General features: G+C 27.0%; 1 protein-coding gene and 1 non-coding gene across 5 annotated transcripts in view; both read left to right on the plus strand.

The window, feature by feature from the left end:
• The window catches only part of LOC107063662 (neprilysin-1), a 20,510-nt gene continuing 3,854 nt past the window's right edge, over nucleotides 1-16,656 (plus strand). The window contains exons 1-12 of one of the 4 annotated variants that reach the window (XM_089172953.1): nucleotides 1-1,037; nucleotides 1,361-1,859; nucleotides 5,085-5,316; nucleotides 9,747-9,785; nucleotides 12,043-12,288; nucleotides 13,653-13,861; nucleotides 14,438-14,617; nucleotides 14,871-15,082; nucleotides 15,466-15,682; nucleotides 15,784-15,966; nucleotides 16,064-16,226; nucleotides 16,297-16,613. In XM_089172953.1, the coding sequence (XP_089029079.1) occupies nucleotides 1,749-1,859; nucleotides 5,085-5,316; nucleotides 9,747-9,785; nucleotides 12,043-12,288; nucleotides 13,653-13,861; nucleotides 14,438-14,617; nucleotides 14,871-15,082; nucleotides 15,466-15,682; nucleotides 15,784-15,966; nucleotides 16,064-16,226; nucleotides 16,297-16,613 (2,109 nt within the window). In that variant the 5' untranslated portion in view covers nucleotides 1-1,037; nucleotides 1,361-1,748. Of the gene's footprint in view, nucleotides 1,860-5,084; nucleotides 5,317-9,746; nucleotides 9,786-10,242; nucleotides 10,335-12,042; nucleotides 12,289-13,652; nucleotides 13,862-14,437; nucleotides 14,618-14,870; nucleotides 15,083-15,465; nucleotides 15,683-15,783; nucleotides 15,967-16,063; nucleotides 16,227-16,296; nucleotides 16,614-16,656 lie in introns of those variants that run through there. The other 3 variants (XM_089172954.1, XM_015315594.2, XM_089172955.1) reach the window with 3 other exon arrangements.
• TRNAS-AGA (transfer RNA serine (anticodon AGA)) lies at nucleotides 7,774-7,855 on the plus strand. Its single transcript has one exon. It is a non-coding gene; the product is annotated as a tRNA-Ser (tRNA).

Consider the following 16,656-nt stretch of genomic DNA (forward strand, 5'->3'; position numbering starts at 1 on the left):
TGTCGAGGTAGTCCCGTAGGATATTTCTAACCGTAATTTAACACAGAAAAAGAGAAAGAGAAAGATAGAGAGAGAGAGAGGGAGAGATAACGGTCAGAGAAAGAAGAAAAACAAGAAGAATTAAGTGGAATTTGAAGAAGAAAAAGGAGTGAGATGGAGATAGTGATATTAAAAGCGGGAAAATGTAGAGAGATTGATGTCGATGTACGAACCTTCCCTCTTGACCGTCGAACCGTATAACCGGTACTCCTACTACCTCCATCCCCTTCCTACAGTTTACCTTTTACTACCTCACAGTGTAAACAAAACGACGATAGATTAACGAAGATACATTCTGTGCTATATAGAAAGATAGATAGATATATAGATAGATAGATAAGTAGATAGATAGATAGATAGAGAGGAAGAGATAGAGAGAGAGAGAGAAGAACAGAAGGGAAAATTATATGGGATGATGTTATAAATAAAACAAGGATGGGCAATATTCTTTCAAAAAAAAAAAAAAATAGCTTAGTTGTAAGAGAAAGAATTTATGAACAAAAATAGAAATATAATATAACATGTTATTAGATAAAGATAGAAAATATTTAGAGAGTTTATTGTGTGTGTTTTGAGAGAGAGAGAGAGAGAGAGAGAGAGAGAGAGAGAGAGAGATTATAAACGAATTAGGAAAAAAGGTAATATATTTGAAGAAGGGTATAAATAAAAAGTGAAGAAAGATAAATAAATGTATAAAAAGATGGATAGATAAATAAATAGATCGATATATAGATAGATAGGATAAATATTTAATAAATGTTGAAAAATATTAATAGATACATATGAATAAATGAAAGGAGGGAAAGATTAAAGGAAAGAAGAATATTGGTAAGTGAAGAAGAATGAGAAGAGAAGGAGAAAGAGAGAGAGAGAGAGAGAGAGAGAGAGAGAGAGGGTGGATGTTCTTTCGTAGTGGAGAGGGAAATAAGAGGATACGAAAAGGGGCTGCGAGAGGTAGCAAGCCAGCTGCTAAGCGCAGAGCGCGTTGATTCGTCTCGGTGAGTGGGTTGCTTCTCGTGTTTCTAACTTATTAACAATAAATATTATCTCGTGTGTGTGTTTTTTTGTCTCTCTTTCTCTCTTTCTCTCTCTTTTTTTATTTTTCTCTCACTCTTATTATTTTCTCTCGCATTTTATCTTTATCTTTTAATTTTATTATCTGCTTTCCCTTTTGCTTCTTCACATCTACTTAAAATAATTTTGTTTCTTTTCTTTATCTTATATTGTTTTATTTTTTTATTTTTTCTCGTTCATTTGTCATCATTGATATCAATCGATGGATTTTCTTAAATTTTCTCGATTTTCTTCATACGTGGGATAGAAAGAGACTAAATATAAACAGAAGAAGAGGAGGAGGAGGTGGAGGTGGAAGAGGTGAAAGAAGAAGAAAAAAAAGAAGAAGAAGAAAAGGAAGAAAGGAGGAAGACAATATCGTCGAGTTTCGAGACCGGTCTTTGAGAAACTTCTTTTTTTTTTTTAATTATCGACGATTAACGAACTTTGAATAGGATTCTTGTTCTTTTTTGCAATTAAAAGATCAAATTGTAATAAGAAACGATTATAAAATCGAAATATATATGTTTCCTCATATAATAGAAAAGAAAAAACACATATTTGATATAATAATTTTGTTGATTCTTTTAATTATTATTATTATTGTTATTATTATTATTTGAACGTAAGGGGTGAGTCAGTTAACGGATAATAGGATGAAGTCGGAAAGCAATAACGGATACATCAGGGCTAATGTCATCCCAGAACAAAATGAAAATACCTCTCCTTCGGGACAAGACGTTCCTTTAACTGGAAGTCCACTTCAGGTATGATTATTTATATATGTAAATAAATAAAAAAATATCTCATGACCATTATATTTATATTATAATATATTTAATTTTAATTTTTAATCTATATTTATTTATTTATATTTTGTTCATTGTTATTATAGACAATATTAATTTTCCGTGCCAAAATTTCGCGCGCAATTCGAAACGAGAGGGCTTTTACAAATTACAATTAAAATTATTATTCTCTAATTTTTTTTTTTATAGCTTTATTTAATGTCGCATTAACCATCGAGAATTATTAGCGACATAAGAGTTATAGATTATAGTTTATTATACATATTAATTTGCTTAAAATATTTTAGTAGATTTATTATAGTTGTTTTGGATCTGTAATTTTATTGTTAATTTTCTTGTATGTATTTTTATTTATTTCTTTTTTTCATAGCTACACTTCTCATTGTTTTAATAATTTTAACGAATTGCTATTATTTTTGTTGTTGTGTTGGTTTCTTTTGTTTTTTTTTCGCATGATAAAATAATTAACGATTCTCCTTCTTCTTTTTAACATTTTAACCTTCGCGCTGGAGAATATTTACTAGCAGGTAGATAATATCATCGATCGAGTACACAATACCATAGACTAGTATAATTAATGCGAAGTAATTTTGACCAATTACCGAGACACCTGCATCGTGGATAAGGAAGACGTAGGACAGATCGTAAAAAAGAAGAGTGTCGTTTAATAACGTGAACATGTGACAGATACACATATATAAATAATAGAAAAATTCTAGAAGAAAAAGAAAAGGATAGAAAAGAAAAATAAATTTCAATTTTCATATATACGTATACTCTTTCTCGCACATACACACACACACACGCGCATATATGTAAACGCATGCATATATTTACATATTATATATTGTATATATCGTATCGATGATTAAGAAGAAAAAGAAGAGCTTAAAAATAAAAGGTTCAACTTTATTTACATGGCAAGTTATTTTCGTATTTTTAAATATACAATATACAATATATATATATATATATATATATATATATATATATATATATATTTATGGTAAGTGAAAAATCGATGTAGAAAATTATTTTTTTCTTTTTCGGAAAAAAGAAACAATATTAAACGAATAAACTTTTTTATCATTTAATTTACCATAATTCTATTAAGTTTTACTATCGTTTAAATTCATTTTAATGATTATGATTCAAATTACAATTACTTTTATTTCGATACTATTATTTTATATAAATAAAATATTCAAAACTAGCTGCATAAATCAATCATAAATTTATAAAAAAAATGTAGTACAGAAGAAAAGATAAAAAAAAGAAAAATTCGAAAAAGTAGTGTAATGCGAAATAGAAAGAAGTATATATATATATACATACTTCGAGAAGAGAAAAAAAAAGCTTTTCCTATATAATTTTTTCATATACCAATACGTAACTTTTTTATGAAGCACTTTCGAGCTCATCTTTCTTTTATTTTCTAACAGATATTACGAAAGAAAAATATTCAAATATTTATGTTACACGTTTCAATCTTTTTCACAGATTTTCCTTATTCGTATTGTGACGTCTATTGTAATAATACAATGGGTGAAAAGGATCGAGTCATTCACATCGACTCTGAAAGGATTATTCGGTAGATGAAAAGAAGTGTGAATGTTTACTTATAGCCAAGATATATGTTCCTTTTTCCTTTGCATTTAGGTATTCTAATTGAAACAGGTTTTTGCAAAGGGTCTCCGACTTTGAAGAAGCTCAGTTAATCGTGATTGCGTATAACGTTTCTTAATTTGTGGTGACAGGTGTAGAGGGTTCAGAAAATGTTTGTTGGTTTTCTGAAAATTCGATTATATGAAAAAGGTTTTTTTTGAAAATAGTCGGAGGGCTTGGTTTCCCATACATGTTCGGGTTTCGAGCACTTGGTTTAATTTGTTTTATCGTTTGTTGAGTTGTTGTATGAATTATGTGTATTAATGTGAGGTAGGTCGTTCAGGGAATTATTAAAAGATTCTTCTGTGTACTTTTCTATTCCTACGAAGCCCTTTCCCAAATCCTCAATTGGGTTTTGTGCCCACAATTATGAAAGTTGTTTGACATAAGTTATATATCCCTTGTTTCGAGATATTTTAAAGGATTACATTTGAGTACTAAATGAATTCTATGTAATATTAAAATAACAAACATTATCTAATGGTTTATTTTTGACAATATAGTTAAAATTACATTGAATTATTTTAATTTAAAATAATGTTGTGTGAAATAATTGTTTAACTCAATTTTTTTTTTAATTTTGACTTATTATTAGATCACTTTCATAATTATGGGCACATATCTGGTTGGTATTCAAATATATTGGTTGAGCAATCTATTTCGTAATAAATAAGGTCAGATAAAATTTTGTATAATTAATCAGTTATTGCATCCCATAGATTTTCGTACATGTGAATTTTAATTCAGGGTCAAACCTTTTAGAGAAAGGTTTTCTAAGTTTCTATTGCTTTTCGTAGTTTGTGGTAGTGGCTTAATATAAAGTATGGGTGATACTACATAATCTGGTTCTAGATTTTGATTAACCACGTCGACCTCATTGCGATGTCAAAAGTAGTGGAATGTCACAGTATGAATAATCAGAAAAATAGTACGAAGAAAAATTATTTACCTTGAAAGTATTTATTCTTCAATAATACTTGAATTAATTTTACACGTTTAAAGTGAAAATATTGAATTTTAATTTATTGTATGAAGAATTAAAGTTATTATCCTTGACCAACTCTTATATTATTTGTTTTAATTAATAATTCAACAGGCTTTTCATTTTGTTGATTTTCTTTTTATACTTTTTTATATTTTTTTCTTTATATACATATATTCTTATTTATTGTTTTACATATTTTTTAATAATTAATAATACTAAATACAGCATAATACTATATTAAATAATATTATAATATATATATAAAAAAATAATAATAATAATAATAATAATAATAATAATAATAATAATAATAATAATAATATAAAATTCCTATTATAAATTTAATTAATTTATTTTCAATGCACAAAATTGAATTAAAGAGTATTAACTTACTATTTTTGTTTAGTTTTTTTTTCTTATGAATAAAATTATGATCAAAATCAACTCGTAGATCGAACTCGAATCCTGTTCGTCGTAAAAATGACTGATAAACGTTTCACTTTTTGTTTCATTTTCCTGCTAATAACAAAAAGGTGACCTATGGACCAACAGGAAGCACAACAGTGACCAGCATTCTTCATCCAACGAATACGAGAAGTCAAGTACCTGGAATAACACGTGCCACTTCTGTAACAAGAAGACGAAGAGGTGCATCTGCAAGGCAGCAAATGTTAGGCATTTTTGCTGTAATATTGCTCGCCATTTCTATATTAATTCTTCTTATCTTGGTATTAAATACAACGCGGGAATGCGTCCAAGAACCACGTAAGTTATATCTTTTGTTTCATTTCTAATTTTAATTATCTTTCTCATAATCGATCAATGTTGTAAACCGTCATAATATTTACCTACGTTGTACAGTCCGTTATAAAAGAATATTTAGATAAATTTATTAAAAAGATACTTTATTATATTAATTTTGAAAGAAAAATATAAAGACTTACTTAATTGTTAGGTGTGTCAATGTTGAATAATTTAAAATATATTTAAAAAAAACAGAACTCGTTTGTTTTACAGTAATTAAGAAGAAAGAAAACAAGAAAATTTTTAATACATTTTTAATTGAATTATTTTTATATTTATAAAAAAAAGGGTAGATATATTCTTATATTAAACAGATCCCCTATTTTAAATTATTCAATAAATATAAAGAAATGAAAAAGATAAAGAAAATTGTGTTTATTTTCTTTCTTGTTTTTTTTTTTTTTTTAATTGCAATTATTAAAATTAAAAAAGAAAAGGAATTATTTTTTATAAAAGGAGAGAAAGGATAAATTTCGTTGTATTACACGTATTACTTACGTGTATTGCACGTATTCTATAAATATAATCAAATATCGTAAAATAGATCTTAAATCGAAAATTTATCTCACTCGAATGGTGATTTCGTCGTTGACCTCGTTAGTGACCTTGAGATAAGGAGGAAAGTCGAGATACCGATGCGCTATCGTAACATAAAGTATACGGTGCTTTAACAGAGGGGTTGTGAAACTATGCTCGCCACGTGTCACGATCGTTACGAAAAAGTTTTGCTATTGGGAAAGGTGTTAGTTCGTGAGTTCGTGCTCGAAATTCAGACGAAATGTATTTTTATCTTTTACTTTTCAAATGCATCTTTTATTTACGTGATAGTTCATGACCAATCAAATTTTATTTTCTACTTCTGACATATATAAGAAATGTATATACCTATATATATATATATTTATTTATTTATTTATTTGAACTAGAATCTTTTATATATATATATATTTTTTTTAAATATTATCATAAAAATAATTTAATAAAAATACTTTAGAACAACTTGTTGTAATATATTATTGTTGATAATTACACTATATTTTTCATATTTTGTTAAGAATATTTATGTAAATTATTCTGAAATATTTCCAAGTCTTACTTATTTATTATAAATAAGTAATATTATATATATAATATATATTTATAATATAATTAATATAATATAATAAATATTACTTATTTATTATAAATAAGTAATAATATATATAGAAAATATATGGAAAATATATTTTTTAATATATTTCTTTTATATATTAAATATTTATAGAAGTTTATATATTGCATTTGAAAATTATATAAATATTTGTTTAAAATTTGTTAAAATAAAATATTTGTTTTCAAGTAGAATAAAATAACGAATAGTTGATTTCTTTTATGGAATATATTCCGTCAAATAAAACAGATCGTTATATCATTCATTGAATTTTTTCTAATTTGATCCTAACAAATCGTCGTTTTCTACTGGTGAAAGGATTATAAATCCACTTTTGGAATGGCCTTTTCGAGTAGAAGGACACGATAACCTCGACTCGATTCGATTTCATTTAAGATTATGTCGATAATGGCATAAATCTTTAGCGTTCTCATTGAGGAAAAAAAGAAAGAGAGAGAGAGAGAAAGAGAGAGAGAGAGAGACGAAAAAAGATGAATGAACTGCTAGTACGAAATTAAATTGAAAAGAAAAAAAAACACAGCGTGTTATCCAAGCGACATAATTTCGTTCAACTTTTTTATTTTTTCTTCCACGTATCATTTCGTAATTGGAAATTTTGATCGATCGGTCGATCAATAATTTTTGCACAATTTTTGTTAGATCAGGTGATCACTTCAACTTCGTTTAAAATGAAACTTTTACTTCTATAAGTACAGGCTGGTTTAAAAGTTCCTAGATCAATTTTATATCAATTATTCTTCTCCTAAACATTTTATATTGATAATAAACTTTACAGTTTGACAAGATAGATTTATTGTCTTACAATTTGTTAAAAAAAAAAAAAAAATTTACTTCAAAAGTATCGAAGAAAAAGGATGTAATTTAATTTTAAAATTATCTAAGAAAAGTTGTATCATCACCTCAGGGATATTCGATATTTATTGTTTAATTGAAAACCATTTTCTTTTTTATACATCTATTTACGTATTTATACAGTTTCTAATTTGATTTGTTTATTAAATATATTAACATTCTTTTCACGAACCACTTATTTGGCAAGCTTTATTATTACAAAGGTTTTTATTTAAATAAGTTAAACATCACAATTACACAAGTGTTTCGATGTTAAAATTAAAAACAAAAATTCGTAACATTTTATAAATTATTGTATGCGAAAACTGTTAGTTTATTAGTAGAAACAAAATAAAATTAAAAAACAAGAAATATGTGGTGTCACCGTGTCGAAAACTGGAGAACCGTATTACACAGCAGTCGTGGCCGAGTGGTTAAGGCGTCTGACTAGAAATCAGATTCCCTCTGGGAGCGTAGGTTCGAGTCCTACCGACTGCGGAAATGTGGATAAATATTTTTTTTCTTTTTTTTTTTTAAATTATATTCACAGGAACAAAAGTGTTTTTTCATTTTTAGCCAGTACTAATAAAGAATTAAAAAAAAAAAAAAAAAATAAAAAAGATATCAAAATAAAAAATAACTCAGCAATTTGCAATTGTGTATAACAATGTTACAAAATTAATAATTCATTTCCTCATTTTGCTGAATTCATTAGAACAGTTGAGAAAATAAAGAAGAATTTTCTCTAGAAAATCAAATTTTTTCCGATGACACACGAATAAATTTAAATAAGATGAAAGGTGACATTAATGAATTAATAAGATAACAAAATGATACCGAAAGAAATACTAAACTCAACAATTTGCAATTGTGTATAACAATGTTACCAAATTAATAATACTTTTTTTTTTTTTCAATTTTTGCGTTCGCCAGAACATTTGAAGAAAGAGAGAGAAGAACACGGAAGAATTTTCTCTGGAGAATAAAATTTATTCTCGTTGACTCGAAAAAAAACCACGTACGCTTTTTCTTTACAAACACAAGAGAAGGATTCATTTATACGTAGAGAAAGAAAAGACAAAAGGGATGATGAATGAACTCATTTTATTTGGAAAGAAAAAAGAAAAAAGATAAAAGACAGAAAGACACAAAAAATGTGACATTAAATAATATTTCCAAGCGTACGTCAGGTTCCGTTATGTTCTGGGCTCATTATAACCAAAACGTACAATGATATTATTACAATTTTTAACATGTATTATTATCTTTCTCAGACATAAAAAATTCTATGCTATTTTTTGATAAGAATGTTAAATTTTAATGAGGAATATTTTCATAATATTCTTAATTAACGAAAAAAAAAACGTATGAAATAATTTATAAAATAAATTTATATATATTTAAAATAATAATTATTTATTTAATGCATCTATTTATATGTACATATAAAATAACATGATTAAATATAATTATTATTAACCCTTTGAGTGCTATGGACGCATATATGCGTTTGGTAAAAATTACTAGCGTGGTCGTTCGGCACATACATATTTGTTAATATTAATGTAAAATATAATGTAATGTTTATATTATTTAAATTAAATTATATTCACTGAAGTAAAAATTTTAACTATTAAATATAATTTATTATTAGAATTTGGTTAATAATAAATTATTCCGTTCCTAGAAAATATTTTAGGTAAAAGTATTCAGCACTCAAAGAATTAATTGATATTTGAATTAAAAATCATTAGAGAAAAAATTTTTCAAATAATAATTATAATTTTAACGAACCTTTATCGCAATAAGAAATTGAATTGTAAGATCGAAAAAATAAATTTAACAGGTTACATGGTAAAATAAATAGGAAGATTTTCTAAAGTCGAGTAGATGGTTATTATCTTCACGTTCTTTTCCTTTTTTTCTTTTCTTTTTTTTTTTTTTTTTATCATCATCGGAAGTTTTTCGTTTCGTAAATTGTACAAGGAAAGCTAGGAGATTCTATCTTTTTCGACTTAGTTTTCAACGATCGTTATTTTCTTCCATTCGGTTAACGCGTTCTCTTGCACGTATTACGAACACAACAAAAGACAACCCTCTTTTCTTTGAAGGAAAGAAAGAAAAGAAAAACGAAAAGGAAAGAAAAGTAGAGGAAAAATAAATGGTAGATTAGATTCGTAGACAAGTCTCGTACACAAGTTCAAGGAAAATAAAAATCTGTTGTTAATTGCACGCTGACACGATTTTTTTCCACGTCTGAAAAGAAACAATAAATAAATAAATAAATAAATGTAATATAAATTACGAACAAATATTTGGTTTAATAACATTGTCTTGGAATTGTTAATAAATTATTTTGTTTTAAATTATTTCTTATTTCTCATTTTAGGTCCAAACGTGTGCATGTCCGAAGAATGCGTGAGAACCGGTAAGTTTTTATACATAATATAATATAATATTTGTTTTTATTTGATTATTTAATATTAATATATTAAATATTAGTACAATCCTAAATATATGAATATACGTACTTGTGTAAAAGTTTATGTCTATTTAAAAAAAAAAAAAAACAGAAATCAACGTGGAAATTTATTTACAATATTTCTTGTGTTAACGAATAAAAATAATTTTACTAACTTAATTACTAAATATTAAACAAAAAAGAACGTACAGATTTAATTACAATATTTTTCAATTTAATAAATAACAAGAATTCTATACTAATTTAATTATTAAATATTAAATACTTTTATATAAAAGTAATATCGAGTTGTTAATTAAATTTTACGTCGATTATGCTCATATATGTATATTATTTATTTTATCAAGAATTTTAATGAATTAATTAACACGTCCTCTTTAACCGAGCATAGGATGAACGTGCTGAAAATCGGTGGTAAATTAGGGCTGCGGATAAGCGTTCATCAAGCGTGATTGATTGTGTAGCGGTGATCGAAAGCAAACACGTTTATATCAGGTACTGCGGACAGGTTACGAAATCGAATTACGGTGTTACATGGTATCGATTAATTACCGTTCGCTAAATTCGTCCCTTCATGATGTTTTTTTATTTTATTATTATGTTTCAATATATCGGTCATTATTGATTAATTCATTTTCTTCACGTTAATATGAATTTTTTTTTGTATTTTTATTAATTAATTACCTTTGATTGCGTATACATATATTGCATATTACACATGTAACTTAAAAATAAATATTTCATGTAATAGTATTTGTATTTTTTTATTTGTTATATATTTATTTGTTTTAATTAATATTTTTTTTATAATTTATACAATATTATATTCTAAGTTATGGGTAATATTTATCTTTATTATTACAATATATATCTTTATATATATATATATATATAAATTCTGTGTTATATTGCTGGTTTCCAATGAGTGTTCAGTGTTATATTGTTGGTTTCAAAACTACTGAACCGATATTAATGAAATTTTTTTTATTTTGTGTTTTTTTTTCAACTTAGTACATAGGATAGTTTTTATTGCTATTATTTTTTATTTTTTATTACTAATTTTTAAGGATTTATTATTTAAGGGTTATGTAGATCTTTAGGTACTGTAAGTTTTCAATAGATGGCGTTGTATTACAATTCAATTATTTCGATATATTTACGTCATACTTTTTTTTTCTAATTTACATACGACGTAACCTAACCTTGCTTTTTATATTTTTTCGTGTATTATTATTTTATGTATTCTACTCTAATTGTGGTATTATTTTGTGTGTTGTTATAATTTACTAAATAGTTTAGAATTATATTAAATCAACATTTTATAACAAAGCTGCAGCAACGTGTGGCCAGAGCACCCTAGTATATATATATTAATATATAATAAATAATACATATATAAAAAAATATTAATACAATATTTTTGTGGTATTATACTTTTATCGTATATCTGCGTTATGTTATACGATTAATTACAAAAGTATTTTATAAACGTAATTTTAACGTTAAATATCTAGTTTTATTTTAACGATATTGCGTTTATAAGTGAAGGACTGGGGGTGGGGGCGGGATAGATATTAATCAGAACTGCAATTAATTTACGGCAGTGTACACGACAGCTCATTTCATCGACATCGTTCAGTTAAGTTGTGTCAGGATATTAATCTTGCTTTCTAGATAATAACGTTATCCAACAATTTTACTAGTTTCCTAGGAAAGATCTTATTTTGACATAGTAATTAAATAGGTAATAAAAAAAGAGATAAAAATGATAAATAACAACTTAATCCGGTTTTTTTTTATTTAATAATTCGACAATATGATTTGTAATAATTTTAATAAATAGTTAAATAATTAATTTTAATATTAGGTCTACCAAAAAATTCTGTCCATTTTTAAAATAAACTAAAATAATAAATTATTCATAATTTGAACAATTAATTAATTTAATTACTTTTGAACTCTTGCCAGTATGATGGCAATTTGTATATTCCATTTTAAGAAATGGGGCCTTACCCCTAGTGACGAAAAATTGAACTAATGTTCGTTTGAACGGACAGAATTTTCCGGTAGACCTAATATTTATCTTTAGAATATTTAATCTTTGTATATTATATGAAAAGAAAAAAAAACAAGAATAATATTAAGAATATTTTTTTTTAACTTACAATTACAAATAAAATTAAAAAAATTTGTTTTCATGTAGCTGCAAGTTTGCTATCAGCCATGGACAGAACTGTATCACCTTGCGATAACTTTTTTCTATACGCATGCGGTACTTGGAATCGTTTGCATGTAATACCAGAAGACAGAAGTTCTATTAGTACATTTGAAGTACTCGCTGATCAATTGCAAGTTATTTTGAAACGAGTTCTTGAAGAATCACCGAACGAGAACGACAATAATGCAACCCTCAAGGCCAAAATGTTCTACAAATCGTGCATGGACATCCGTGGGTATAAAAAAGAAATTACAGAAATGTAAATTAACGGTAGTCCAAGATATTTTCTTCAATATTTTATGTACATAAACATTTAGATTTTTATTTTAAGAATTAAGAATTATTCAATATAAACAAGAGGCTACTATTTATTGGTATAAGCAATTTCAATAATTTTATTTTCAGTATTTTCTATAAGTGATCAGTATAGGTGTGTAACCCTAACATATTAATATGTTATATATTAGTTAATAGTTCGGAAAGTATGATAGTTGCAGAAAAGTTTGTTCATAAAAAGTTGCATGAAAAATTCAGGATTATAATATGACGTTAGTTTTTTTCTGTTAGGTTCAGTATATCTTGAGATTTATTGTTCAACTTTGTTTTTTTAAATATAATGTTATATTTTAATACTTATTTTCTGACAGCGGCTGTCAAGACGAATCCAATGATGTGCAACATTAATATTTTTGGAGGTCACCGAAGGTCAAAACTGGCGAACAAAAAACAAACCGGCTACAATAAAGCTCTGCCGCGTCATGGTCGCGTCCGTGCTTGCATCAGATTTGTTTCACTGTATACCTGCATCAAGTTTGTGTCACTGTATACTTGTTCCGACAACGGACGAAACAGATATTTTCCGAATAGTTTTTATTAGTTATTGTCAGGTTTTGTATTTAATGTTGCATATCATTGGATTCGTCTTGACAGCCGCTATCAGAAAATAAGTATTAAAATATAGTATTGTCTTTAACTAAACAAAGTTGACCTATAGATTTAGAAATATACTGTACCTAGCAAAAAAACTCACATTATATTATAGTCCTGAATTTTTCAAGCAACTTTTCCTTAATAAACTTTTCTGCAATTATTATACTTTCGGAATTATTTAGGTGACAATAGTTACTGATTTACCCTGTATATTTATTATGTTGTTATTTATAATGTTATATTAAATTTTATAAAATAAATATCGTAAAATTTAATTGATTATTTAATTATATATATTATATATATATATATATAATTATATATTAATAATAATATATAATTATGTATTATATATTAATTTATAAATATAATGTTATGTATGTTATTAATATATAATTTATAATATTATAATAAATAAAAAAAATATATGTTATATATAATTATATATAATAATATAAAATAATATATATAAAAAATTAATTGTATATTTATATATACAAATACTGATCATTTATTTTTACTGAAAATACTAATTAACAAATTTTAGAAAATAGTTATTTAAATAAGTAAAAGTGCAACGAAACTAAAATAACTAAAATAAAGATTTTAGTGTAAGAATTTTGATTGTTTGTATATTGATTGTTTTAATATTAATTATTGGACAGCACGCATCCGAGATATCGGTGACAAACCTTTAAAAAAAGTATTGGCATCACTTGGTGGTTGGCCTGCGGTGATTGGAAACTCTTGGAAACCACCACCTTATTCAATCGAAGTTCTATTAGGTCGTCTTCGTGGTGAATACAATGAAGGTATCCTCATGGAACAATGGGTTGGCCCAGACGACAAGAATTCCTCAACCAACATCCTGCAGGTGCGCCGGCAAAGTAAGGCCCCTTGGTCGACGAATGCATGACATTCTCTTTTTTTATTTTATTACAAAACAAACAACTAAAAGAAAAACAACAACGATAAAAAATAATCTGTTGATCAGTATCAGAATTCATTTTATTTTCGTCTAATATAATTTATTAAATCTATAAAAAAAAAGAGAGAGCGGCTCTTATTCCATTTGATTGAACAATTAATATTTTGTTGTTTAAACATTTTTGATCTTTATTTCGTTAAATAAATAATATTTAATACATATAAATATTATTTTCGATATATAAATAATAATTCGTCAATATTTTAAATTACATGTTAACATTGTATTGTATAAATATTGATCAAAAATGTTTACAAAAATATTGATCCCAATGAAATGGTACTCAATTAGAAATCGTATTTATTAATGAAAAAAAAGAAACAAATAAAATAAAATAAAATAAATGAATTTCCAATAAAGTTAGTCGCTATAATATACTTTGATGACTCTATGTTAAAAAAGAAAAAAACTAAATCGTTCAATGTTAATACTTATTTGTTCTTATGGTTTTTTTTCCATTAGTTGGACCAGATGCAGTTTGCGTTACCTAGTAGGGATTATTATTTGAAGAAGAACAGCGAGGCGGAGTTGAAAGCTTATCATCGTTACATGACAAATGTCGCAGTGTTGCTAGGTGCAAATCCCGATACGGCTGCATACGAGTTCAATCGCGTGATCGCCCTTGAAAAAAAACTTGCTAATGTACGTGTGTGTGAATGTATGCGTGTGTTATGTATACCCTTCGTACATTTTTATTTTTTTCTCTCTTTCTTTCTCTCTTTCTTATCCGTTTTTGGAAGTTGTTGCGTTTGATATCGAATCAAACTCGATTTTGACCAACTATCAAAACGGTTTCTTTTTTTTTCCTTTTCTTTTTCATATGTTAACTTTTTCCATTTTTTTATTCTTTCTAGTTTTATTTTTTTTTTCCACTTGTGTATCTTTAAACTTGCAGGCCTCGTTGCCCGAGGCTGACAGGCACGACACCTCTCTGATCTACAGAAAGTTAACGTTGCGGGAACTACAAGAAGAGGTGCCGCAACTTCAATGGAAAGTTTATCTTCAAGAATTCGTAAGTGCTCCAATTACCGAGGACGAGCCTGTAGTAGCATACGCGATGCCCTACTTCCTTCAAATGGGTCGCATTGTTCAGAAAACTGATCGCAGGTAATCGAATTTTTTTTCCCCCTACCTATCATCATCGTCATCAAATTATTCCATTACTTTATTTTCCCATTACTTTTTGATCGGTAGTTAAATGGATGTTTAATTTGATTATTAAAATTCAATTTTTAAACTGTTAGGGGTGTTTCTTCTTTTTTTATCTTTTTAAATTTCTTACTTCAATCAACCGTCATTTTTTGATTGAAGTTCTAACGTAAAATAGGCCTGTTTTAAATTTGATTTTCCGATAATTTCATTTTTTTGTTTGTTTGTTTTATTTAGTAACATTTATTTTAACATCATTTTCTGATAAAAAAATCTGCTCGATTAATAACATTTTGTTTATTGTTCCTATTTTTAATTTCGTAATTTTTTATTCTTGGCAGAACGTTGCACAATTATATAATATGGCGATTTGTAATGTCGATCATGCCGCATATGATAGACGAATATCAGCAAAAGAGAACCGAGTTTCGCAAGATACTATCAGGTATACTAAGTGAAAGAAACAGGTGGTCCGAATGCGTCGAATGGACCAATAGGAATCTTGGTATGGCAGTGGGTGCTCTTTTCATACGTGATAACTTCAATCACGAGAGCAAGGTTATTACAGATATTCATCATTTCAATGTTACATAGTAAATGATTGAATAAGTCTTTTATGGTAAATGGTGAATGGTGAATAATCGTTTGATCGTTTGTAGGAAACGGCTTTGGAAATGATACGAACGATACGTGAAGCTTTCAATGAATTGCTTGCTGAAAATCAATGGATGGATGATGAAACCAGAACCGTTGCTAAAGGTAAAGCTGATTCAATGAATGAGAGAATCGGTTATCCTGAGTTTCTGAAGGATCCCGTCAAACTTTCAATGCAATATTTGACGGTAATTATCTTAAACGATAAAATACTTATTAAGATTTTTTCTTTTTGTCAATTTCATTTGATTCATTGATAATTGTTTTTCTAAAATATATTTTCAGTTGAACATTACGGAGGACCGTTTTCTGGAAAATGTTTTGGCAGTGCACAAGTACGAAGCTTATCACAATCTCCAAGAATTACGTCAACCAGTCGACAAGGACAAATGGTCTACGGAACCGGCCGTCTTAAATGCCTTTTATAATCCCAATAAAAATGACATCGGTAAGTCAGAAGACAATAAAGATAGGATTATGAAGCTTAACAAAGTAATCGTCAAACTGTGGGTTTTTAGTATTTCCAGCAGGAATTCTACAACCCCTGTTCTATTCTCAACACTTTCCTAAATCATTGAATTACGGGGGAATCGGTGTGGTGATTGGTCATGAGATAACTCACGGTTTCGATGACAAAGGACGACAATTTGACAAAGATGGTAACATGATGCAATGGTGGAATAATGCAACTATTAAAGCATTTCGAGAGAGAACGCAGTGTATCGTTGATCAGTATTCCGGATATAAATTAGAAGAAGTTGATCTTTATATAAACGGTCGTATGACGCAAGGTGAAAATATTGCTGATAATGGTGGACTAAAACAATCGTTTCGTGTAAGTATGATATATCCGATTCATTACAATCTATCAGGTTTTT

The sequence above is a fragment of the Polistes dominula genome, unplaced genomic scaffold (genome assembly GCF_049000335.1).
Source record: "Polistes dominula isolate Pdom_NZ unplaced genomic scaffold, Pdom_raw_medaka contig_22, whole genome shotgun sequence".
NCBI classification, from domain to species: domain Eukaryota; kingdom Metazoa; phylum Arthropoda; class Insecta; order Hymenoptera; family Vespidae; genus Polistes; species Polistes dominula.